The 26673-nt window shown below is 43.4% G+C and overlaps 2 protein-coding genes across 3 annotated transcripts in view; one reads left to right on the top strand and one right to left on the bottom strand.

Annotated features, from left to right (window-relative positions):
- The window catches only part of tjap1 (tight junction associated protein 1 (peripheral)), an 84411-nt gene extending 73940 nt beyond the window's left edge, over positions 1-10471 (top strand). For both annotated transcript variants that reach the window (XM_082964720.1, XM_014154086.3), the window contains one exon: positions 3437-10471. In XM_082964720.1, coding sequence (XP_082820846.1) covers positions 3437-4924 — 1488 coding nt within the window. In that variant the 3' untranslated portion in view covers positions 4925-10471. The remainder of the gene's footprint in view (positions 1-3436) is intronic.
- A 2920-nt stretch (positions 10472-13391) lies between these two features.
- lrrc73 (leucine rich repeat containing 73) lies at positions 13392-22744 on the bottom strand. Its single transcript, XM_014154090.3, has 6 exons — positions 21657-22744; positions 21117-21277; positions 20502-20624; positions 17741-17841; positions 14212-14410; positions 13392-13816 (listed from the first exon to the last, which is right to left on the bottom strand). Exons 1-6 carry the CDS (start codon positions 21926-21928, stop codon positions 13746-13748), a joined length of 927 nt encoding a protein of 308 aa, XP_014009565.1. The 5' UTR covers positions 21929-22744; the 3' UTR covers positions 13392-13745.
- Positions 22745-26673: the final 3929 nt, after the last annotated feature.

The raw sequence follows: 26673 nt of genomic DNA, 5'->3' as shown, positions 1-26673 counted from the left end.
ATCCTTAATGAAAACCTGCACCAGATCGCCCAGGACCTCGGAATGGGGCGAAAGTTCACCTTCCAACAGGACAACGACACTAAGCACATAACCAAGACAATGCAGGAGTGGCTTCGGGACAAGTCTCTGAATGTCCTTGAGTGGCCCAGCCAGAGCCCGGACTTTAACCTGATCGAACATGTCTGGAGAGAACTGAAAATACCTGTACAGTGACGCTCCCCATCTCCAACAAAGTACTGAGTAAAGGGTCTGAAACTTAAGTAAATGTGACATTTAAGGGTTTTTTTGTATTTAAAAAAAATACTTTTTCACAACTTCAAAACTTTTAGCGTTGTCATTTTGGGTAATTGTGTGTGGATTGATGAGGGAAAAAAAAATGTCATCCATTTTAGAATAAGGCTGTAACGTAACAAAATATGTAAAAAGTAGAGGGGTCTGAATGCTTTCCAAATGCACTGTCTTTTTTTGTATGTCTAGCTCAAACTATAAAATTTGAAAGTATGCATTAATGTGTCAATTAGAATAAACGTGGAAAAAACAAATGTAGACATTAATAAATGCATTTCTATACCTTCCAAAATATTTTCTTTACAAATGTGAGTGCCAAGATGGAGGCGCAGGGGCTTCAACACAGCGCTCCTTGTCAGTCATCTAGTGTATATATACATCATTGGTTATGACCTGTGACTCTAGGCAGCCTGTAAGCTCTCTATACGTAATTGGTCCAGAGGTCAGGGGTATGTCATACAAAATTCAGGGGTCATCCTGGCAGCCCTGTGCTGTTTTATTGATCCGGCCCGGCTGACCAGAGGAAGTGAACGGGAGGAGGGCGGGCTGTCCGATCGTTGCTCACCAGGATCGTTAGGGCATCAGGCTGTGGGTGCTGTGGAATCACCTCTTCTCTCTGCCCATTTTCCACAAATCAATATCTCTGCCCTGCCTCTTCACACCCAGTATTACCATGATAGAAGGGCCCTAGATGCCTGCCTTTTTTTTCCTTTACTCTCTCTACTCACTTTCTCTTTCTTTCTTGCCACCCTTCAGTTATCTCATTAGAGGTGAGAGATTTTTTTTCTCATTCTTTCTGCTATTCGTTTCCTGTGAATGGGGAGTCGGGGACAAAGAGACACTTGGTGGCCAGGGAAGAAAGGCAGCAGGAGACAGTCTCCTTCACAGCTCTGATTGAGGTTGAGATACAGTGAGGGGAAAAATATTTGATCACCTGCTGATTTTATACGTTTGCCCACTGACAAAGAAATGATCAGTCTATAATTTTAATGGTAGGTTTATTTGAACAGTGAGAGACAGAATAACAAAAAATCCAGAAAAACACATGTTATAAATTGATTTGCATTTTAATGAGGGAAATAAGTATTTGACCCCTCTGCAAAACATGACTTAGTACTTGGTGGCAAAACCCTTGTTGGCAATCAGAGGTCAGATGTTTCTTGTAGTTGGCCACCAGGTTTGCACACATCTCAGGAGGGATTTTGTCCCACTCCTCTTTGCAGATCTTCTCCAAGTCATTAAGATTTCGAGGCTGACGTTTGTCAACTCAAACCTTCAGCTCCCTCCACAGATTTTCTATGGGATTAAGGTCTGGAGACTGGCTAGGCCACTCCAGGACCTTAATGTGCTTCTTGAGCCACTCCTTTGTTGCCTTGGCCGTGTGTTTTGGGTCATTGTCATGCTGGAATAGCCATCCACGACCCATTTTCAATGCCCTGGCTGAGGGAAGGAGGTTCTCACCCAAGATTTGACGGTACATGGCCCCGTCCATCATCCCTTTGATGCGGTGAAGTTGTTCTGTCCCCTTAGCAGAAAAACACCCCCAAAGCATAATGTTTCCACCTCCATGTTTGACGGTGGGGATGGTGTTCTTGGGGTCATAGGCAGCATTCCTCCTCCTCCAAACACGGCGAGTTGAGTTGATGCCAAAGAGCTCCATTTTGGTCTCATCTGACCACAACACTTTCACCCAGTTGTCCTCTGAATCATTCAGATGTTCATTGGCAAACTTCAGACGGGCATGTATATGTGCTTTCTTGAGCCAGGGGACCTTGCGGGCGCTGCAGGATTTCAGTCCTGCGCGGCGTAGTGTGTTACCAATTGTTTTCTTGGTGACTATGGTCCCAGCTGCCATGAGATCATTGACAAGATCCTCCCGTGTAGTTCTGGGCTGATTCCTCACCGTTCTCATGATCATTGCAACTCCACGAGGTGAGATCTTGCATGGAGCCCCAGGCCGAGGGAGATTGACAGTTCTTTTGTGTTTCTTCCATTTGCGAATAATCGCACCAACTGTTGTCACCTTCTCACCAAGCTGCTTGGCGATGGTCTTGTAGCCCATTCCAGCCTTGTGTAGACCTACACATCTTGTCCCTGACATCCTTGGAGAGCTCTTTGGTCTTGGCCATGGTGGAGAGTTTGGAATCTGATTGATTGCTTGCTTCTGTGGGCAGGTGTCTTTTATACAGGTCACAAACTGAGATTAGGAGCACTCCCTTTAAGTGTGTGCTCCTAATCTCAGCTCGTTACCTGTATAAAAGACACCTGGGAGCCAGAAATCTTTCTGATTGAGAGGGGGTCAAAAACTTATTTCCCTCATTAAAATGCAAATCAATTTATAACATTTTTGACATGCGTTTTTCTGGATTTTTTTGTTGTTGTTATTCTGTCTCTCACTGTTCAAATAAACCTACCATTAAAATTATAGACTGATCATTTCTTTGTCAGTGGGCAAACGTACAAAATCAGCAGGGGATCAAATACTTTTTCCCTCACTGTAGTCCTCTCTGAAGGCAACCCACCAGCTAGATCCCTGTGTTCTCTTCCGTTCACATGTTGGCATCAGACAGCCCAGTGTCGTGTCTGACCTGGCTGCCATGTGTTAGTCACTCACTGCTTTTACACAGGGAGACCGATCCACTACAGGATCATAGCAGCTCTTTTAGAAATAATCTGGAACTGTTGACAATACTGACTCCGCTCGTATCCCACTGAGATGTGCCGCTTTCTAATTTGGATCGGAGCACAAAGTCCCTGCATAGGAGCGATATGAGTGCTACGTTTTTGCTACTCGGTTATTAGGTAAAGTTTTAAGGCTTATTGCATTTGACATGAGGTTGTAAATACTCCCACTGCGAGCTCTTAGTGGGAGTTTTAAAATCGCAAGTCGAGAGAGATTTGTCAGCCCTTGTGAGATGCAGGTTTTTAAAGTCGTTCCACTTAATGGAGGGAATTGGGAGATATTGCAGTTGGGAGTTCTCATTATTTGGTACCATGTTTTTTTAATACAAGTTACGTCTGTAATATGTAGTACTTTAGTGTACCACGGGACTTTAGTTTAAAATAGCCTTCAACTTTTTGATTTGGTCTTTTTTGCCTGTCTGTGGAACATGTTACGTTTTATGTTTGTGTCTCCTCTGTCTTCCAGCTGCCCTATGAGCTGCAGGACATGGTGAACAAGCACATGAAGGCCAGTCTGCCGGATAAGAGTCCCCAGGGGGCCCAGGGCCAGGACTCCGACACCATGAGCCTGACGCCTGCCGACGTGGTGCCCACATCCGTCATTGCCCGTGTACTGGAGAAGCCTGAGCCGCTGGTGCTCAACTCTGCCCAGTCCAGCAGCAGTGCAGGCCGACCCCAGGCAGAGGACGTGTTTGTGCATGTGGACATGACGGGGCCCCAGGCCGAGGCAGGAAGAGGGGGTCGAGAGAATGGGGGTCCCCGCCACAGCAGCAGAGTCCCACCCCAAAGCAGCCAGGCACAAGAGCTCCTCCAGCAGAACGGTATGTGTCGGAGCCAGAGCAGCCTGTCAGCAGATGGCCAGCCAGGAGAGGAGGGTGGTGGGGCCTTTGAGAAGCTCAACCCCTACCCAGCCCCCCCTCCGCCCCATCCCCTCTACCCCGGCCGCAAGGTGATCGAGTTCTCCTCGGACGACAAGGTGAAGATCCCCAAGAACAGCCCCCTGCCCAACTGCACCTACGCAACGCGCCAGGCCATCTCCCTCAGCCTGGTGCAAAACGACGAGGAGAACGAGCGCCAGCGCACTGTGCCCAACAGCCCCGCTGTGTCGGACGGGGGCTGGCGCTCTGGGGCTTCCTCTTCCTCAGGGGGAAGGGGGCAGCGTGACCCCTGCCGTACACCTACTCAGCTGGACACAGCAGACCCCATTTCCAGTCAGTCCAGCCCCTTCAGCAGCCCCCCACAGCCCCCCAGCACCTTCGCCAGCTCAGGCAGCTCTGAGGAGGACCTGCTGGCCAACTGGCAGCGCATGTTTGTGGAGAAGATGGCACCATCCTCTGAGGGCACCCTGGTCAACCGCACTTCCTTCAGCAGCGAGACGGTCAAGGACCTGGAGAGGACCCGGACCAGCAAGCCAGGGGGCGGGGAATCCCACAGGGGGGCACTACGGGGAGCCTACTCTGACGGGGAGGAGGGGTCCTCCACTCGCAGCTGGACTGCTAGCCGAGAGTCCAGCCTGGACACTGACACCAGCAGCATGGCTGACCTCCGCAACAGGAGGGGGCATTACGGAGCAGACTTCTCCACAGAGGAGAGCGAGCAGCTGCTGATGGCCCTGGACAACCAAGACGACGCCAGTGGCGACACCGTGTCAACAACCATCACTGTGGAGACCAGCCTGGCGGAGGCCAAGATGAATGAGTTTGTGGAGGAGACGGGGTCTGTAGGCAGCTCTGCAGAGGAGAGAGACATCCTGCCCCAGGACTTCCCTGTCATAGTACCCAGGGTCCTGGCAGGGCTCGAGGACTACACAGAGAACGCCCCTCCCCTCCCCGGCAACTCCTCCACTTCCACCCCCGGCCGACCCCTGAAGAGCCCAAAGAGGATGGGAGTCCACCACTTGCACCGCAAAGACAGCCTGACCCGGGCACAGGAGCATGGTAACCTGCTGGACTGAGACTAGGGGACTTTTTCCTCTCACTTCATATGTCGTCTGACAGACTAAGTCTTCTCTGCTCTGTGGACGCTTTATCTTACCAGCAAGGAAGGATGATTCGAGTCGACCAACATGCCTACGTGTTGGTCCTACCTTTGTCCGTGCTGCTGTCTCTCATGAGTTTAGTCAGGAAATATGCACATTCTCTAATAACCACATTCAAGAGCTGATTTTTTTTGGAGATATGTGCAATGCCTGCCTGCCAGTTGAACGGCAAAGTTCATGGTGTTCCTTCTCTTGCCACTGTGAGCTGCAAACCCCTCCAGTAGCAGAACAAAGGGTCCTACAGAGGGTTAGTTTTTTCTGTCTCTCAAACACTCCAAACTGTTGCCGGAGGAGAAGGGCGACTCCAGGATATAGCCATACCGTGTCATTTCCTGTGTGTAAACATCCAGCCAGTGTGTTTTCATGGAACAGCCCAGATGGAGCTACGATTCAGCTCATAATTTGAGATGATCGTTGATATGCAGGACTTGAAAACAGACAATATGGATGGAGTCGTTGCCTTCTCCCTCCTTTGTTCTCTTTTGCCCTGAATTTTTGTTTCCTCCCCCCCCCCTAAAGAAATGTTATGTCATGCAGGCATCTGATAACATGTGAACTTTTCCTCCATCGATGAATGGGGGAGAGGATGAGCACTTGCAAGTACATGCTGTTGTCTGGGGTGGATGGTGGACCGGACACCCACACAGACTCTGTGCCTATCCCTCTCTGTCTGAGGGGGTTTGTAATCCCCCAATGCCTAGAGATGATCTGTTCTGATCCCCCTCTGAAGCTCCTGCAGTGTGCACAGGTCTGTTGAGCACCCCTATCTTAAGGGCTCTCTTCTCTGAAATTGGTCCACCACACAACAACTAGGAAGGTCACCCTTGATTCCAGAAATTCTAGGTCTCACTCCAAAATGTATTTTCTAGAAAACTGTATTTTTGTTTTCATAGATTTTTTTTGGGGGGGGGGGGGGGGGATTTTATTTTGTCTTTCTATTATCCTAAGTGTTCACTTTTATTATTTCTTCAATCACTTCTTCATTCAAATAATTTACATTTCGGCCTTTTTATTTTTGTGACCATTTTATGCCACAGGTGTTAACTTAACTATTTATAGAGATATGACAATGATAATCTAGAACAGTCAATGTATTTGTGTTCTCTGAGCTATAGTAACCTACTAGTTGTGTAACGGTACACGTATTTGTACTGAACCGGTTGGTACGGGGACCTGGGTTCGATCCGCACTGTGTACCCAAATGAATACATACATTAAAAAAAAGATATATATATATATATATCTCAAAATTGCAATCAAAATTCTTATCTTAATTTGTGCATTTCAAACCGTTCTTTTGTGAGGCGCAGCCGGGAAGTAGTTCTGTATGGCGAGTGGTGTGGTCGATAAACCAGGAGGGTTCTCCATCGTTTAAATCTCCAGTTTTGGAAAATGTTTGCTTCCTAGTAGATTACAACAGCGATGGACAGGGAGAGTATGTCGCCACTGCTCAACGAGAAGAGCCTATGCAGCTGCCAACATCTCAAACATGTTGATACATTCATGCCAACATCACCCCAGTGTTCCTACCACCGGAGCAAGACGGAAACGCCCCAAAAAATAACAACTTCGTCTCCCCTCTACATTCAAGAAACCCTTCACAGCTGATTCTGACCGGCCAAAGAAACTACAAGAGCGATAGGCATGTTTATAGCCGAGGATATGCGCCCATTTTCGGGTGGTTGAGAAAATTAAGGGGTTTCAGCACCTCGTGAAAGTGCTCGAGCAACGTTACGATCTTCGTAACCCATTTCAGCAAACAGGTAGTTAGTACCCGCTCTATATAAGCAAGCTAAAACCGAAGTTGTCAATGATTTGGCCAATCCACCCTGTGTTGCGCTTACTACAGATTGATGGACCTCCAGGGCTACAGAGCACTACTTATTAAGTGACAGCCCATCACATTACCCCCCGAGTGGCAAATGACAAGTACCGTGCTACAGACAGGCCCCCTTTATGAGAGTCACAGAAGTGTTCATATTTTTCTCTTTGTAAGAAAACCTTATAGCATAGGCCTGTCTATGTCTGAGCCATGTTTACATGTTGATTTCACACGCATATTGCACTTTATTTTAGTGTTGATGAGTAATCGTGTGTTTTCATTTAAGAAAATACAAAAGTGTTATTCCTGATTGTGCTCTCATCAGGTATTATGACTCATGATCATATATGGAATCAGGAATACCAAAACTTTGTGTCTTCTTAAATAAGCAACAATTGATTTCATTTCCCCTCTGTAAAACCGAACCGTGACCCCAAAACGGCAATACGTACCAAACCTTGGGTTTGGTGAACCGTTACACCCCTATAACCTGAAGCTCTGTGTTCAGAGTGCAACTTATGTCATTGTTGTGTGTAAATATTATTTCCATAACTAGATATGGAGATATAACATTTGCTCTATAATTGAAGATCATTTCACTTTTGTTCTGTCATTGGATTTTTGTCATCACTGTATTTTCATTTCAAGAAACAAACAGGCCGGTAGTACTATTGGTAACTCTACTGTACATGGGGTATTACAAAGGAAGACCCATATGGCATGAAAAATGGTGTCAGCATTTTTTCGGAAGAACCAAGACATCCATCTCCAGGCATTTTTGTGGACGTGTTTTTCAAGTATTCATTGGGCTCTGGGTGAAAGTAATTCTCCTTGAAGATGCCTTCAATTCTCTTTGTGTACCACTTCTGTTGGTAACGTATTTGTATCTCATACAGCTACAGTACGTGTCCAGAACATCTAAGTGACAAGGAATAATCGAAGGCGAAAGGTCTGTATGGTGTGACAGCTGGTTGATGATGAGTTTTGGGGTAATTCTACCGTTGACAATATCCTAACCAGGAAAGTATTTTGATTGGTGTATTACTCAGTCTCCATTGTGGGGGTTCACAGAGGATGTCATACTTGTAACTGGATTTGATAAATGGCATGAAGTATGTAACGTTTATTTTCACTGTAGTTACTTTTTCATCCACATGCTTTTATAGGGATCGGGAATATTTATTCATTCATCAAGAGATTATTATTTTTGTGATTTTTATGGATTGACCTTGTGTGTACTTTTTTCTTGTGTTTTTGATTTTTGATTTGTTCCATTATATTCGATTGACTTAGCGTTCTGCATTCAGCCATGTTGAATTTGTGTTCATTTTAATTCCATTTGTTCAGCATCAGACACTCAACTATGTAGCTTTAGTACATAAGGATGATTTACTGACGGAAAAAATACGTTTTATATTTGTTGGCCTTTCTAACAGCTCTTTGATTGTGTGGTTATGAAGTCTATGATACAGTCCTGCTGTTTTATTGATCCTAGATTGACCGCTCACAGTGGGAGCTCTGCAGTTGCATTCGTTATAAGGCAGTAATCCAGGATACATTTGCATGCCTGGTGCAGTGTTCTCAACCCTCAGACATGCTTTTGTGTCCACGTGGTGTCAGTCAGACTCTAATCCGTCTGGTATTATATGTTCATGCCACCGTCTATGGGCTGATGACGGTGTAATATCATTTCAAGTCCATTGGCAGGCAGTGCATGCTGGAACACAGAAACCACCTGAAAAAAAAGATTCCTCCTTGATGTCTCTTGAACCTGCCCTCTCCCTGTACCTGTAGATGTGGGTTTCAGTCCCCCCTAAAATCTCTGTTCTTAGACCAAGAAGTACAAGACATATCATGGAAATGGAAACATTGTTCTGTTTAGTACTGTGCCGCTGCCAGTACTGGGGTCATATTTGAGAGCTGTATTCCCTCCTGAGTGAGATGAGTCCCCATATCCCAGTATAAAAGGCTCTCCACATACTGTATCCAATATGTTGGAAGCTTTCTGTTGCACTCCTGAAACCTGAATAATTCAACTCCATTTTGTTGTGTGACGTGGGACTGAGGGCTCACAAATCCACACAGTTCACGTCACTCCACCCATTTATAGCCTTAAACTTTTTTACATTTTTTTTAATTTTAGCTATTTTATTTTTGCTTACAGTCTGCTTATTGGTCTTTCCATTATGTCTAGATGTGCTGTTAATAGCCCGTCATTAATAGTTGTAACAACCCTTGGCTAAATTATTCATGTTTTATTACACTCAGAAATAGGTCTCTAATACTTCAAAAAGAGAAAGGAGGAATGGTAGTCTGTCATGGTCTTGAAACTGGAAATGTACATTTTTAATATTTAATGGGCTCATCAGATGTGCTGTAGACAAGGTTTTGTGCAAATACAAAAATCGAAATGGGGGGAGGATAAAATGTGCGGGGCTCTAATGTACCCAGCATTATAAATAGGCCTTTACATCTGGTCTCCTGCAACTTTAATGAATCCTCTTTCAAGAATATAATTGAACACATCTCTGTCCGACACATCGCTTCTTTGATCCAAGGTCACCTTCCCCAGGATGCTCCACTCATGTGGCTCTTTTTCAAATTTAGTCTGAAATGTTGAAAAATGTCAGCTTCGTCGCTCCTCTTTTTATCTGATGCGGTGGAATAATCCCTCTGTGACGGTGACCGTTAACAGGTAGTTCACAGTTCTTTTTAAGGTGTAGGTTTTAGTCGGAGCATGACTTAAACAGCCAGTCAGTTGTTCATAGGAGCCTTGTCTCCAATACAATATTTACACAGTGCCAAGGGTTTATTGGATATATTGATATTTGACTAACTGGAGCGTAAAGTATTACATTATGCAATTAGAAAACCCCGGCTCTACATATGAATACAGAAGCAGGTTTTATAGTGTAATCCTACATTCTGAGCTTGGAGTTGCATTTGTGCTCTCTCTCAGCATTCATTTCTGCCAGGTGACAAAGCCAGTCCCTGCCCAAGGGCGGTGTTATTGCAATGAGATGGTTCATGAATACTAATAAAGATGCTGTCTTGTCACATCAATGTATGCATCCATTGCTGTTTATTATTCACCATGTCTCCTTTTATGGAGTTCAGTTGTCAAATGATCCCTTTGACATGAATGAAATACATGTTAAATACTCTCAGATACACATGCCTAATTCAGGACTTTTATTTGGCTGCAGGTGCCATTTAAAATATATGGTGTGCTTATTGGGGATTAATACTGTTATGCCTATAATATGATTCTAGGGTACACACTGCAGTCTGGTACCTGATGTTTTCCATTACGAGGAAACTGTTGGTCCCAACCCCTGTCTACCAGTTAAGAGTGGCAATCACATTTATTTTCTCATACTAAGAAAAGTGTGCTTCGTTGAGTTCTTTGGTTGCATATTATCGCACTCCTGATGCGGTGTCTGTTCATTCATAGCTTTGTAGATTTCCTTTGATTTTGTATGTAAGTGTATGTTTCCATGGTTATGTATCATGTGAATTTTATTTTTTTTCTCAAAAAAATTACTTGGACAGAATTATACACAAGACTGTTAAAACTGAACTCATTTTTTCTGAATTTAACTGATGTATATTTTAAAACAAATTAAATATTTTAAACTTAATTTGTGGTCTGGTTATGTACGAGGGATGTAGCCATCTTTATGTTAAGCAATGTTACCTCAACATTTTTACTTGGTTTGTTCCTTAAGAGGTTAAAGAGCGACTGCCCCTAAAAAGTAACTTCTTGTTTTGAAAACGGCCTATATGGCATCTGAGTCAAACATTCATTCTAGTGACAAAATTGACTACAAAGTGTAAATACGATAATTGATGTTGGTCTCGTACAAAACGGAGATTTGCGAGATAGGGGGGAAAAAATTGGATTTCAATGAATGAAGGGTACTGAAACACTTTTCCTTGGGTTGGGTTGATTTTCATTCCTGCCCCAAGCTGCAGTGCAGCTGCTCGCGACCCTATCGTCATGACCATGGTCAATTTGGTTTGACATGTGATATCCCTATGGGGCTAGTTAGGGACCATCAGTAAATTACACAATGTACATGGGACCATCCTTTAAAATGTCCGTAGACTGGTTAGCTGACAACGATGCTCACGCTTCAATGGGGCAGACGTCTGTGTGTTGTGACTAGATATCCAGCAACAATGAAAAGAAGCTGCAATGTGGGGAATCGTAGGTGGCTCGTTTAAGCTAGTTTTTATTACCATGTAGTTGAGGTGTTTTGTCACGTCAATGCTAATATGGTTAACATTTGCTAGCTAGCTAACCAACAACTGCATGAGACAAGTCCTCATTGTGCAAATGTATTTTGTTTTCAATAAACATTGGAGACTAAGTATCGTTTACATGTTAACCATCCAAGCCAACCCTGTCTGTTTTGCCCCACAGTTCCACACGCATTGGTTTTGTTGCTAAACAACCAACCCACCTATAGCCCCCCGAACTTCGACTTAACCTCAAACCAACTATAAATTGTAGAAATTCATATACAAATATTAAGTATTTATTGAGACAACTAAAAGATGTGCAACATTAAGTGTCCCATTTACATTGTGTAATTTTTTGGTCCCTAACTAGCCCCAGAGATGGGCTATTTGATGTCAAACAAGCTGCATTTCTTAATGAACGAGCCGAAAAACGAGGCTAAACCAGAAAGTTCAGCTCCGTTTTAAACATTCAGCCACATTTACCTTGGAAGATTAGAACAGTAGCTCTTACCTAAGGGTTCCCCCTACTGATATGACTCATCCTGGACTTGCAGTTAAGGATCACTTTTAAAATGTTAGTCCAGCTCGAGTTTTCCCCTCCAATGATTAACTGATATGAATACAAACAAAAGCCTAAATACTTTACCCTCCTGTTATACATTTGTGAATGATTTAATGTATTCATTTGGTGGACACTTAACAAAATTGACAATCATTAAAAATACTAAACGAAAGTACTTGTATATGAGGTATGCACAATTCCTTTTCAATATCACACCATCCAATGTTCTCACAATAGTAAAACCTAGGAAATTGGAGCTCCAGCGAAAGATCCAGTTGCAGCTCAGATTAGATGTTCATGGCTGAAATGCCTTCATTGCCTGAGAAAGGGGACGGCGATTCAACAAAAAAAAGGAACCCTACCGGTAATTGAATTAGATGCCGGCATTAGAGATTCTCCACGTCATCGGATTGCATAGCAGACGAGATGTTATCATTGCCAGCAATGCAGCGTTCGTTTGGCATGGTCCAGCAGTGAACCAGCCTGCCTCCCTGTGGGCATTCCGTTCTCCTCTGTGGCATCCAATGATGACTGCAACAGGGTCAGCAATCTGCTTATGAAAAGTGTAAGTAGCCTACTTACAGTTGCCATCACAAGGATATAATTAACATTCATTTAATCAACATTGAAACTAATGACTATGCCCTAAACTATTGTATCATGCCACTAGGTGTTGGGCTCTCAAAGCATATATCCAGCAAGGGGTTCAAGTGTAACAGGAGTAGATACTGAAAAACAGGCCTCTGTTGTCCCTGTCACTTAGCAACTCGGGAGATTGATCACGATATCCATCCCTGGTTCCACTCATTATTTAGCTGTCCTATGGGAATGGAGCACTGAAAGGGGGTAACACAGTAAATGTCTGTTTTCATTTATGCACCCCAACATCAGAAACCTGCCTCACTGGATTACTCAGATCAGTGAGAGATAAGATTATGGTCTCCTTGGAAACTGATTACCAACGAAACTGAATGTGAATTGTAGGAGTGATTGGTTTACGCTTACAGTACATGAGAATGTGCTGGTCCGGAATGGGCATTGAAAGTAATTCCCGCTCTCTATTTTTCGTTCTGTGACATGTCATGCAGAGATTTTGTATCTAAGACTTTGTGCCTTTAACGTTGGCTTGTTGTACCCTCAATCCACAACATCACAAAGAAAGAGGCGTTAAGACGAGGTTAGAAAGAATGTCCTATAGAATGTCACAATATGGATAACGTTGAGGTTAGTACTCTGTCCATAACATCCCTAAGCACACTGGAGAGAGGCGTTTAAAATGTATTGATGTGGAGGTTTGCAAAAGATCTAGGCCAGTTAGAAATTCATTTAGGCACAAAGGCCTCAAACAAGGGGATTTGATGGGGATAATGTCTTTCCTCCATAGTAATCAGCTTTGACTGGCGGTTGTGGGGGATGGTGGTGGTGGGGGTAGGGCTCACTGTATACAGGGATGATGAAACAACACTGCTGCATTGTCATAGTGTGACACTGAATTACCACATGCTCGTTACATTCAATTCAGATCATTTTGTATGTGACGTTTAAGTGCTGACCCCAGGAACATCCTGTTATTAGGGCTATTACTACAATTTCAAAATAATGTCCATATGAAGCATTGGTATACCATTTAGTGGAGAGAAAAGTACATTAAGATCAAAGGAAACCCGTGTTCAGTGAGCTATTGTACAGTATTATACAGGAATTGCATTAATAAGTAAGCTATTCCAATCAGGAAACACGAGAATCCAAACGTCTTTAAGAAGATGTAAACAGATTTATTCTGACATCAGACCATCACAACAATCATATATAGTCGATCTATCATATCAGAGCATACAGACTTGTATTGGTTACATAACCTTCAAAATCGGAACTATAAATAGACTGTGCATGTTTAAAATAAATAATTCACTATTGCCTATAAGTCACTTGGTGTGGGTTAAGGATTTTGTGCCTGCTCCAAAATGTGTTCTGTTATGTAAAAGTGCTACAGGTCATGCAAAAAGTGTAATTGGTTGCAGGCTACTAGGTGATCTTAAACGCAATTATGTGCAGACTAGCAAAAGGAAAAGGGGTAAAAACAAAAAAAAGGTAGGAAGGCTGTGGAATCACATCTCAGTCTCAGCTAGTAGGCTCTCGCCTAGACCTGACGTCAGCAGGACCCTCTGGGGGTGGGAGTCTGCAAGGGGCAGAGACAATGGAAACGGGTTTAGGACTTCTATAACTCCACAGCTAGCCTGGTCGCCACATCTGTAGGGTGCTTTAGCCTTAGACGGAAAGACAATGAACAAGTTGGCCAAAGCACAAACAGATCTGACTACCAGTCTACTCTAAAGCACTCAGGAAACAGGAACAGGCCTCATTCTTCAGCAAATGGGTTAGTTAGTTAGTAGGGTTATTTCTTTTAGGTCATCACTTATACCGACGTTTCGGGTTTATAGCAGCTTATTATAGAAAATGATTTATTTTGAATCTGCAAGACTCCAGAACAGAACACCTCAGTGGAACTGTCTAGACGATGACTAAGAAGGGACAGGGAAGGAGAGTGTTTTGGTTGGCCAGGTCAGCCCTTACTACTGTGGGGGACCCAGGTGGTTTTCTCCCTGGTGGGGATGCCAGCGCTGCATCGTGCCTCGCTCTCTTTGTCGTCGTCCTCCTCTCCCTCGGAGAGCAGGTCTGAGATCTGCTGCTGCAGCTCGGGGTTGATGGCGTTCTCAGCCAGGACCAGCACGCGCAGACAGGTGGGGTAGTTCTCCACCATGTCCAGGAATACCTGAGGGCACAGGGGAGGGAGACTGTCATGGAGCACTGATAGGTTACAGTAGGGGTTGATAAGAGGACTTTGTAGGTAGAGTTCTGCATGCCAGTGGGGATTTTTATTCTAGGCTGTGAACTTACATTTACACTGAACAAAAATTTAAAAAACGCAACGTAAAGTGTTTGTCACAATTTTCTTTAGCTGAAACAGACCCCAGAAATGTTCCGGACGTACAAAAAGCTTGTTTCTCTCAAATATTGTGCACAAATTTGTTTACGTCACTGTTAGTGAGCGTTAATCCATCCACCTGACAGATGTGGCATATCAAGAAGCGGATTAAACAGCATGATCATTACACAGGTGCACCTTGTGCTGGGGACGAAAGGCCACTAAAATGTGCAGTTGTCACACAACACAATGCCAAAGAAGTTTCAAGCTGAGGGAGCATGCAATTGGCATGCTGACTGCAGAAATGTAGAGCTGTTGCCAGAGAACTGAAATGTTAATTTCTCTACCATAAGCCTCCAACGTCGTTTTAGAGAATTTCGCAGTACGTCCAACCCGGCTTGCAACCTCAGACCACGTGTAAGAGCGTCTGCTAAATGACTAAATGTAAAATGTGTGGGTGAGCGGTTTGCTGATGTCAACGTTGTGAACAGAGTGCCCAATGGTGGCTTTGGGGTTATGGTATTGGCAGCCATAAGCTACAGACAAACACAATTGCATTTTATCGTTGGCAATTTCAATGCACAGAGATACCATGACAAGATCCTGAGGCCCATTGTTGTGTAATTCATCTGACGTCACCATCTCATGTTTCAGCATGATAATGCACGGCTCCATGTCGAAAAGGTCCCAGTTCTTCCATGGCCTGCATACTCAGACATATCACCCATTGAGCATGTTTGGGATGCTCTGGATCGACGTGTACGACAGCGTGTTCCAGTTCCCGCGAATATCCAGCAACTTCACACAGCCATTGAAGAAGAGTGGGACAACATTCCACAGCCTGATCAACTATGCGAAGGAGATGTGTTTCACTGCATGAGGCAAATGGTGGTCACAGCAGATACTGACTGGTTTTCTGATCCACTCCCTACCTTTTCTTTAAAGGTATCTGTGACCAACAGATGAATATCTGCATTCCCATGTAAAATCCATAGATTAGGGCCAAATTAACTTATTTACATGTCCTTAAATGAACTCTAACTCAGTAAAATCGTTGAAATTGTTGCATGTTGCGATTATTTTGTGTTTTTTTTTTTCTTCTTGAATTACTTGAGCACGTAACAAATCACTTCAATGTCAAAACGTGTATTTTTGTTTGCTCAGATAGATTTCAGATTTATAGTATTCGTCTCAAAAGCAGTGACATTTCTTCTTAGTGTGAAGTGCATGTGAAGGCTAGTCTCTATAAATCAGTCATCTTTAGACTGGAGAGAGACATAGTAGCTAGAAAACAAATTGAAAGTCTGAAATTGATAAATTGTCCATAAGCCTTGAGCACTTCATTTGCACTTGCCGGGCCACAGCTGGCGACGTGTTTTGTGAGAAAAGAGTATCGGAGTGTGGTAAGCACATCTTCACAGCAAATTAGACTCAGGGTTATGGGTCAATACCAGTGAGTGTGGGAGGGAGACTAAGAAGGAGCTGCCTGTCTAGATGAAGTTTACCTCGATCAAAGACTGAGGAGGCCTCGTTGCCACCAGACAGTGACTTTGGTATGCTAGCCCAAGGCTCTGTTCAGCACTCCCACCCTTTGTTGTTCCACACTCATATGCATGCACATGAAAGCCCCTTCATCTCCTAAGAAAACGGACTGACTTTGAAATTAGACCATGAGAGGAACAGGGCTTTGCTATGATTACAGTTAAATTGGGAGATTTGATATACAGCAGCCCCACCTAGTGGATATAACTATAAAATCAATTTACAAATCTACAGAATAGGTGGGATTGAAAAAGAACAATGTTACATTCACATTAAAGGTCATCAAATATAATGGAACCACAAGGGATGTGAAAAGCTACCTCCATAACATTAATAAACATAAAATGTTATTTTTCAATTGATGATTGGCATTAGTAATGCTGGAAATGGGCACCACATTTTGAGAAGAGGCATGGAAGTTAAACGGCCACACCAGTAGAAATCCACTTTTTCGAGCTGAAAGATGATGGCCAGAGCTTACCCATGATGTTGCACAACGATTTAGGTCAAGTCATCGTTTTAGTCAAAGTATGATATTTGGGCTTGAAGTGACAAATCCGAACTGCTCACTTGGTGCAAATCCATGTGAATGCGGTGTCTTTTCCAATGATATGAAATACACATTTTCACACGACAAGGCGACAGGTAGCCTAGCGGTTGAGAGCGTTAGGCCAGTAACCGAAAGGTCCCTGGTTCAAATCCCCTATCCGACTAGCTGAAAAATCTGTCAATGTGCCCTTGATTATGCCACTGACCTCTAATTGCTCCTGTAAGTCACTCTGAATAAGAGTGTCTGCTAAATTACTAAAATGTTTTGATTTAGGGGTGGCGGCTTTAAATCATAATGAAACTATGCTGAACAAAAATAACAATTTTACTGAGTTACAGTTCATATGGAAATCAATGAATTGAAAAATCCATTAGGCCCTAATGATTTTACAACCTGGACAGGGGTGCAGCCCTGGGACGGCATAGGCCCAGCCAATCAGAATGAGATTTTCCAAACAAAAGGCCTTTATTACAGACAGAAATACTCATCAGTTTCATCAACTGTTCGGGGGGCTGGTCTCTGACAATCAGGTGAAGGTGAAGAAGCCGGATGTGGAGGTCCTGGGCTGGCGTGATTACACCTGGTCTACAGTTGTGAGGCAGGTTGGACGTACTGCCAAATTCTCTAAAACGACATTGGAGGCAGCTTATGGTAGAGAAATGAATATTAAATTATCTGGCAACAGCTCTGGTGGACATTCCTATAGTCAGCATGCCAATTGCACGCTACCTCAAAACTTGAGACATCTGTAGCGTTGTGTGACAAAACTGCACATTTTAGAGTGGCCTTTTATTGCCCCCAGCACAAGGTGCACCTATGTAATGATCATGCTGTTAAATCAGCTTCTTGATATGGCACACCTGTCAGGTGGATGGATTATCTTGGCAGGAGAAGCGCTCACCAACAGCGACCTAAGCACATTTGTGCACAACATTTGAGAGAAATAAGCTTATACTTTACATGTTGCTTTTATATTTTTGTTCAGTAGTCATCAGATTTCTTCTCACTTTCTTTGTAATGTTTTTCCACACACTCAGTGGTGCAGATGACTATGCTCTAGTGATGATGTTGGTGACACTACAGACCTGTGCTGACTGGTTTGTGAGTCCTGTTCCCTCCAGATCTAACACCTCCAGAGTTCTGCTGGACGCCACAGCCACTGCTAGCATACCAGCAATCTGGTCCCCTGGAATCCCAACACAGCCAAAACATCAGTGAATTCAGAAGGTGAGTTTGTCATTTCAGCATTACAGAAAGATGATTGGTGCCATTGACTCAGAACAACAGATTAGGACCACACACACATTAGTATTTGCATAAACAGTTCATTTATTCCGACAGCATAAAGCTGATATACAGTTAATTAGGTACACCACGTTCATAAAAATGATTCGCTCCTACAGAAAGTAGGTAATGTGGCCGTGGCTTGCTATATAAAGCAGGCAGACAGGCATCCGGTTACTGTACGATTGAACGTTAGAATGGGCAAAACGAGTGACCTAAGCAACTTTTAGCGTGGTATGATCGTGGGTGCCAGACGCGCCGGTTCCAGTATCTCAGAAATGGCCTGCCTCCTGGATTTTTGACCCACGACCGTGTCTAGGGTTTAGAGAAAGGTGCGACAAACAAAAACAGCTTGTTGATGAGAGAGGTCGAATGATGAGCGAGGTCGAATGAGAATGGTAAGAATCATGCAAGCTAACAGGCAGTCCACAAATAGGCACACAGCGGTGTGCAGAACGGCATCTCAGGCCTCCCGAGTGGCGCAGCGGTCTAAGGCACTGCATCGCAGTGTTAGAGGCGTCACTACAGACCCGGGTTCAATCCCAGGCTGTGTCGCAGCCGGGGGAGACCCAATTGGCTCAGCGTCGTTCAGGTTAGGGGAGGGTTTGGTCGGCCGGGATGTCCTCGCCCCATCGCTCTCCTTGTGGCGGGCCGGGCACCCGCACGCTGACTTCAGTTGCCAGGTGTACGGTGTTTCCTCCGACACATTGGTGCGGCTGGCATCCGGGTTAAGCGAGCAGTGTGTCAAGAAGCAGTGCGGCTTGGGAGGTTTGTGTTTTGGAAGAAGCATGGCTTTCGACCTTCGCCTCTCCCGATTTACGTACGGGCGTTGCAGCGATGGGACAACACTGTAACTACCAATTGGATATCACAAAATTGAGGAGAAAAGAGGGTCAAGAAAATTGACAGCATCTCAGAACGCACAACTCATCGGTCCTTGTCACGGATGGGCTATTACAGCAGACGACCACACCGGGTTCCACTCCTATTCACTGGGCACGCAATCACCAACACTGGACAATTGAGGAGTGGAAAAACATTGCCTGGTCCGACGAATCCCAGTTCCTGTTGCGTCATGCTGATGGCAGAGTCAGGATTTGACATAAGCAGCATGAGTCCATGGACCCATCCTGCCTGGTGTCAACGGTACAGGCCAATGGTGTGGAGAATGTTTTCCTGGCACACGTTAGGTCCCTTGATACCAACTGAGCAACATTTGAACGCCAAAGCGTATCTGAACATTGTTGCTGACCAGGTGCATCCCTTCATGGCTACAGGGGGGTCCGACCCAGTACTAGTACTAGATGGGTGTACCTAATAAATATGTTTCGGCTTTCACCTTCATCAGGCGTATGCACATCTTTTCAACAGTATAAGTATTGTGACCTTAACCCAGCACCTAGCGACCTCAAGGGGTTTAGATTTATTGTCTTTATTTAACTAGGCAAGTCTTAAAATAAATCTTATTTTACAATGACAGACTACCCCGGCCAAACCCCCCCTAACCCGGACGACACTGGGCCAAATGTGCGCCGCCCTATGGGACTCCCGATCACGGCCGGTTGTGATACAGCCCGTGACCAAACCAGGGTCTGTAGTGACGCCTCTAGCACTGAGATGCACTGCCTTAGACTGCTGTGCCACTCGGGAGCCCAAACAAGTCCCAGTTGGGGCTACCCACAGTGTTCACTACATTGGTGTCAGAAGTGGGATAGCGCCCGTGAGGCCATTGGAGGGGCAGTTCACACGAGGGACTTGCTATAGTGTAACCACCTTAATCCAACACCTAGTGACCTCGTCAAGGGATTCAGATCTCTTGGCGTAACAGCTAAGGTGTTGGGCTGACAGTCACTGAACCCAGGTTTGAGTCCTGGTCTGGGCTACCCCTACAATTTGCTACAGCATTTCCTAGCCACCGTGCTTCTACACCTGCATTGCTTGCTGTTTGGGGTTTCAAGCTGGGTTTCTGTACAGCACTTTGACATCAGCTGATGCAAGAAGGGCTTTATAAATAAACTTGATTGATTTTGATGTGCCAGTCATTAGGAGTGTCATTGATCTCCATAATTCAGATGGATGAAATGGAACCCAAATGTTATACCCTGTATAACCCAAAATGACCATAGCCCTATAATTGTGTATCAAGTAGGCCTATGCCCTCTAAAATGTAACCTTAAGTTAACTTGGGACATTATATTCTTCAGATGACCTCCTTTCCTATTTATCTTTCTCTCTAGTGCAGCCAGGTGGTTGTCATGGAGATAACAAATATTATTGGGTAATGCAGGAGGCAACTGGCCCATAAAATGGACATCATCGGCAACTCAAGAGTGCTTCACCTCTGAAACGGGCCCATTACGCATGATGACACATTGTTGTTCCAACACTTGAAGTTCACAATAGTTAATATTGATTAAGTATTTTTATGGCAACACTTTGGGTTAGGTGCAATATTCCTTTAAAATGTTAAGAACTTGATTCCATAGAAGCGGATTCCATATAAAGAAATTCACTGATATAAAGTACAGTAATTGGTTTTGTGTCCTCGTGATTGGTTCTTACCCAGGGGGTTGTAGTCCAGGTTGAGGACTCGGAGCTGGGAGCTGTGGGCTACAGCGATGGCCAAGCGGGCCCAGCCCTTTGTGGTGATGCTGGGGTTTGCACTCAGAGTCAGCTCCCTAAGACCTGTGGGACAGGCAGTCTATCACCATCAAATGACCAACTAGCTATAGCCAGAGCCGAATATAGCCATATATTAAAGGCTCTGACTAGCTAGTGTGTGTTTTCTCCATTATCATGGCAAATGTGTCTAATTGTAAACATGATGCCTTCATAAAGCCCTTTATACGACCTATAAAGATGCTTCAGAAATCACTCATAAGCGAATATCATGCTACATATAGGATGAAAAAAGATAATTGTGACAGAGCTATGTAGTGTTAATAACAACTTTATGAATGCTCTATAAAGCCTATAGAAGTTGCAATTTGTCTGGCCTGTATTTTCTATACTAAAATCTGTGTTTAACTCTCTGCTTCCATTTTCCCTACACACACATTAACAAGAGAGGACCTCTACACTAGCCTACTGTTTCCAGGGCCCAGTCCCTCAGCCGGCCGAGCAGGTTCAAAGTCCGATACCTCCAGTAAAAGTGAGGGCAGTGTTGCATGGCTCTACCTGATTTGGCCCCGTCTGGAGGCAGCATGCCACAGATTAGCCGCAGTGCCTCGTCCCCCAGCATACAGTCCCCCAGGTCCAGAGACACCAGTAAAGGGTGAGTGGAAAGAGCAGTGTTAAGTGTGACCAATCCTGCATCCAGGAGGGGGCTTCCATGGAGACTGTGGCATATGAGAAATGGGAGGAAAGAAAGAGGGAAAAAATGCAAAATATCATTCAGTATAAAAGTGCCAGTGAAGACCATCCAATTCATTCACTCCTGTTTACACATATAGCCTAATGCAGAGCACCGCTTTCAAGCTACATAAAGCATCAACTTGACATAGACTTGAGTTCATGCTCATTCTCGTGGTAATTAGGGTCCAGTCCCCCATGTGATGCCATGGCGAAAACACGCAGCGGCTCTTAATGGATCCCAAATTGAGGGACCCATGCTGATTACAGTGAGTGAATAGACAGCAGCCGTATCATTATCAACCACTAAGACCAATCAATCATTCAATCAGACAGACAACTTATTAATTGTGACCTACTACTTACAAAAGGGTCTGGATCGATCTGTTGGTTTTGAGTGCATCGGCGAGATGCTTGGTTCGGTTGATGGTGGAGACCACACCGAGGTTCAGGTTGAGTTGCGCCAGTGAGTGGGACTCCGTCACTCCGCGACACACCCGTCCGAAGTCTCGGTCTGAAAGCTGACATCCCCTGATAGACAAAAGCCTCACACTGTTCTCTTTCAGGCTTTCACAAATATCCTTGATCTCAGCTCCCGACAGTGCCTCTCCTGTTATTTGAATAGAACCTGGTAGCATTTTGGTAAATGTTTGTCTACTAGGCCTACATTACATTCAAGGTTTGTGCCCAGCAGAGATGGACATGCATAATAGGCATACAATTATCCAACGTCGGTAAGCTGTTAAATTACATTTCAAAGTCAATAGGCTATTTACGATATCCGATATTTGCAAGGCTGTCTGTATTGTAGCTGGTTTAATTGAGCATGTGTTATTAGGCTATGCATAGGAAAAGAGTACACGAGGTAGGTGTTCTGAAGTTAAATCGTTCCTAAACCACCATGCGCCGTTTCAAGCGCTGACATAACCTCCTGCTACAACGTAGCTCGCTAAACCCTTAGCGATTCTTCTTACACAGGCCATGAATGGATACATTCGTCGATACATATTAGCCAGGCTCCAATACAATCGAATGTCGTGCAGTTTCCCAGGTCCTCATGCAGAACAAACGGGTTGCATTCCAGTCATGTTTTGAGCTTGGCACTGAAGCAAAGGCGATCGTTTGTTTGCCCCTTTTGCAGCAGGTATCGGTTACTATGGACACCCTCTTCTCAATGTCATCAGAAACATCTTTGCAATCAGTCCTTTTCTGACTGTCACATGTTGCTCTCTAATTATTTTACTAATGCTCGTTTTCCTCAGTCGTCAAGGGCGCGTGCAGCCTCCTCAAAGAATATGTATGGCTACAGACCTCGGGAAATATTGCTGGTCTGAGAAAAAAAAAAAATGCAAGTCGAGGGCGAATATATATATAGCTGTGGTCTCAGTACAGAGTAGGTTATTGCTATTGATCACATGCAGTGCTGGCGTTGGTCTGACCGGGGCTGTGCTGGTCTAGCCCTGCCCAAATACATCACCTGACCTGTCTATACCACACCCATAGATAGATAGCCCTTGGCCTTTACATTTTTTCCCCTCAAATTAATGTAAGTGCATAATGTAACATGATCACCAAATAGATAGACCTGTTATATAACTATTCCCTATAAAAACGTTTTGATTTAAAAAGCATCATAATCAACAGGCCTAGAATAAACTGGCATGAGAACCTTAACCTTTCCATTGCACTGTTCTCTGGGTCAAACACACTATTATGGAAGCTCGTTCCCGCCACCTAAACAGTAAAATCTGACTAAGAGTTATGAGATAGTAAGTCATTATTATGAGATAGTAAATTGTTAATTATTAGATAGTAAGACATTGTTATGAGATATGTTTAGGCTATCTGTATCACATGAATCACGTATGTGTGTGCGTGCAAGGAGAGAGTTTGTTGATATTGTTCTATATTAATGTTTGAGAGTTTTGTTGATGTGAGTTGGTGCCTGTTTGATGACATCTGGTTGACATCAGATTTAATTAATTAAATCTATTAAAGGGACTTTTAATGTATTAATATATAGCCATTGATTCTTGAAGAATGTAACTTTGTCACAACACAACTGGTTGGCTCAAAAGCATTAAGAAGGAAAGAAATTCCACTAATTAACTTTTTACAAGACATACCTGTTAATTGAAATGCATGCCAGGTGACTACTTCATGAAGCTGGTTGAGAGAATGCCAAAAGTGTGCAAAGCTGTCATCAAGGCAAAGAGTGGCTACTTTGAAGAATCTCAAATATAAAATATATACTTTTTTGGTTACTACATGATTCCATATGTGTTATTTCATAGTTTTGATGTCTTCACTATTATTCTATAATGTAGAAAATAGTAAAAATAAAAACCTGTGAATGAGTTGGTGTGTCCAACCCTTTGACTGTTACTCATATATATATATGGATTACTGAATAACCATAGCCTCCAGCACATTGGTAGTCACCCAGGTTGAGGGTGTGACAGCTGAGTATGCTTCCACTGTGCCTATCTCATGTCTCGTTGCAGACTGCAGTCACATCCCATAGTTCCCCTAGTGAGCGAAGAGTGAAAGGAGAGGACTAGTGGAGGGCATGGCTATGCTGCATCCAAGTCTCCATTGTTCAGTTCAATATTGGAAATGCTTCACCTTGCCATTACCCAGCAAGGTTACATTTAGATCCATAAGTATGGATTATACTCACATTCTACAGTCAAACACCGAATTGTATTTCTCCACTGACAAAGCACGGCAAAACACATGGACTGGGTAGTGTTTCTTTTTAAAGAACGTCCTTTATTAAAATTAGATGGCTACTGCTGTGAAGCAGCTCAGTATTGCCCACTTCTTTGACCATCAGTAATTGTGATGTGAAATATGTGGAAAATACATTGGATTTGAAAAAAAGTAATCAACATGTTTTGAGGGTAGAATTTTAACCACAGGTTTTTGTGATCATGGTAGCCAAATTTCAACATAGACAAACCTTGTATAAAATATGTTGAATTTGTACCTTTAACACAACATTAGCTCCACTATCAGAATAAAATTCAATAGGCTGGGCAGCAAGGTTATAGCCAGGCCCAGCCCTGCTTAGCGATTATATTTATCACTGACTATTACCAATGTGCTATCGTGAGAATGATTGTTGAGCGATCTCCACTTAAAAAACGAAATAGATTTACTGTTGCTATCAAAGTCATTCCAAAGTGTAGGTTTAACAGAGCAAATGAAATCTGACCATACTTTATCATTCACATATCCTAAATTAAGCTATTTAGGACTATAGTATAAAGCATTTGCAGTCATCCATAGCTATTGTTTCAATTCAACAAAAAAATAGAGAACACATAGGCTATTCCCAGACTAGGGTATCCCCAGGGGTATGCCAAATAAAAATGTGATTCACATTTTCAAACAGTCCATTTAGATTTTCCATGGGGCTATACATTTGGGTGATGTTTTTTTCTTGCCTGAGTAGCCACATTTCACTGCCAAAAATAAAATTAAACCATCTAGTGTTCAGCGAAACAACAACACAATGTCAAATACAGGTAGCCTAGTCAAATGATTAACATCCAATCACATTAACCGTTACTCTCTCGGCGGAATTCCACTAACGGTCCGTATGTAGCCAAACGTAGCTGCTGCTCATTCTGTTTGCTTGAAAATGGATAAATAGTTTTTTTTAAAGTAAGGCCCGCATCCATAGAGACACATACCAGCTCTACTGGTTGCACTGCTACTACCAGCAGTACTACACCTGCACCTGTCGACGACACAAGTTGTTCTGCTTCCACGAGCACATCCAATGCTAGCATCAGTAATTCTACATTTGTTGCTAGCCCAGCTATGCCCGTTACGTTTATGGAGGGTCAATTAAGGAAGACATCCTCTTCTGGAAACCAGGATAACAGAAGAAGATATTTTTAAAGTACTGGACAGCTTTGTGACATCAAATGGACTTTGGTGGTCAAGATGTGTTGGTATCTGTACTGATGGCCCGACGCCACTTGGGTACACTGCAGCATCCACCGAGAGGCTCTTGCTGCCAAGGGAATGCCTGACAGCTTGAAAGACGTTTTGGACACTACAGTGAATATGGTTAACTTTGTTAAAGCAAGGCCCCTGAACTCTCATGTATTTTCTGCATTATGCAATGATATGGGCAGCGACCATGTAACGCTTTTACAACATACAGAAGTGCGCTGGTTATCAAGGGGCAAAGTATTTTATGTTTTTATGAATTGAGAGACTGCCTCCAGTCCACTTACCGATATCTGAACAAGAGAGCCTCATCGAAACAAACGGTTCTGTGAAAATGTAATTAAATCAGAAGCCTCTTCCAGATTTCTGGATAGGGCTGCGCTCAGAGTATCCTGCCTTGGCAAATGGTGCTGTTAAGACACTGATGCCCTTTGCAACCACATACTTATGTGAGAGTGGATTTTCTGCTCTCACTTGCATCAAAACTAAATACAGGCAGACTGTGTGGAAAATGATTTAAGACTGAGACTCTCTCCAATACAACCCAACATTGCAGAGTTATGTCCATCCTTTCAAGCACACCCTTCTCATTAACCGGTGGTGAGTTATTCACAATTTGATGAACAAATAAGGTTTTATATGTAAGATGGCTAAATAAAGAGCAAAATTATTGATTATTATTATTTGTGCCCTGGACCTATAAGAACTCTGTCACTTCCCACCAGCCGGGTTGTGATAACTCAACCTCATTCTTATGTTTAATAAATGTATTGTACAGTGTGTGTGTGGCAGGCTTACAATGATGGCAAAAAAACAACATTTGAGAGTGCGCTGACCCTGGTGCTAGAGGGGGTACGCAGCTGGAGGTTGAATGTTTGAAGGGGTAGGGGACTACAAAAAGATTGGGAACCACTGGCCTAGGGTTTCAAGGTCTGGTTGATTTCAAATATAATTATATTTAGTCTTATTGAATTGTTTGGTTGTCAACGCAACCAAATATCAACATTTTAAGGATATTTATATTCTGCTTGGATAGTTCCATCTGTGCCACTGAATTAGTCTGGCTTTAATACCAGTTTGTTTTTAAATTAATAATTAATATGCTGGATTCACGTCTCCATATCAACCAAAAATCTAAGTTAAAGAATAGGACTAAATCAAATCAAACTTTATTTAAAGTGCATTTAAAGTTTGATTTTATTTAGTTCTATTCTTTAAATTAGATTTCTGGTTGGTTTTAATTAATTTGTAGACAAACTTGAATTAAAGCCAGCAGCACAGATGGAACTATCCAAACAGAAGATGCATCTCCTTGAAATGTTGATATTTGGTTGCGTTGACAACCAAACACAGTTCAATATTACTTTTTTAATAACGTAAATAGCCTAAAGTTAAGGCTATCTTACAGACTAATTTAACA

Source organism: Salmo salar, chromosome 18 (assembly GCF_965601325.2).
Source record: "Salmo salar chromosome 18, fSalSal1, whole genome shotgun sequence".
Taxonomy (NCBI): Eukaryota; Metazoa; Chordata; class Actinopteri; order Salmoniformes; family Salmonidae; genus Salmo; species Salmo salar.
This window is presented reverse-complemented; position numbering and strand designations above follow the sequence as displayed.

Coding starts and splice junctions, on each gene's coding strand:
- lrrc73 (XM_014154090.3), bottom strand. CDS start 21,928: ATGCTACCAGGTTCTATTCAAATAACAGGAGAGGCACTGTCGGGAGCT. Junction 14,411..17,740: donor TCACAAACCAGTCAGCACAG/GTCTGTAGTGTC, acceptor CTGTGCCCTCAG/GTATTCCTGGACATGGTGGA. Junction 13,817..14,211: donor CACCTGGGTCCCCCACAGTA/GTAAGGGCTGAC, acceptor TGCCCCTTGCAG/ACTCCCACCCCCAGAGGGTC.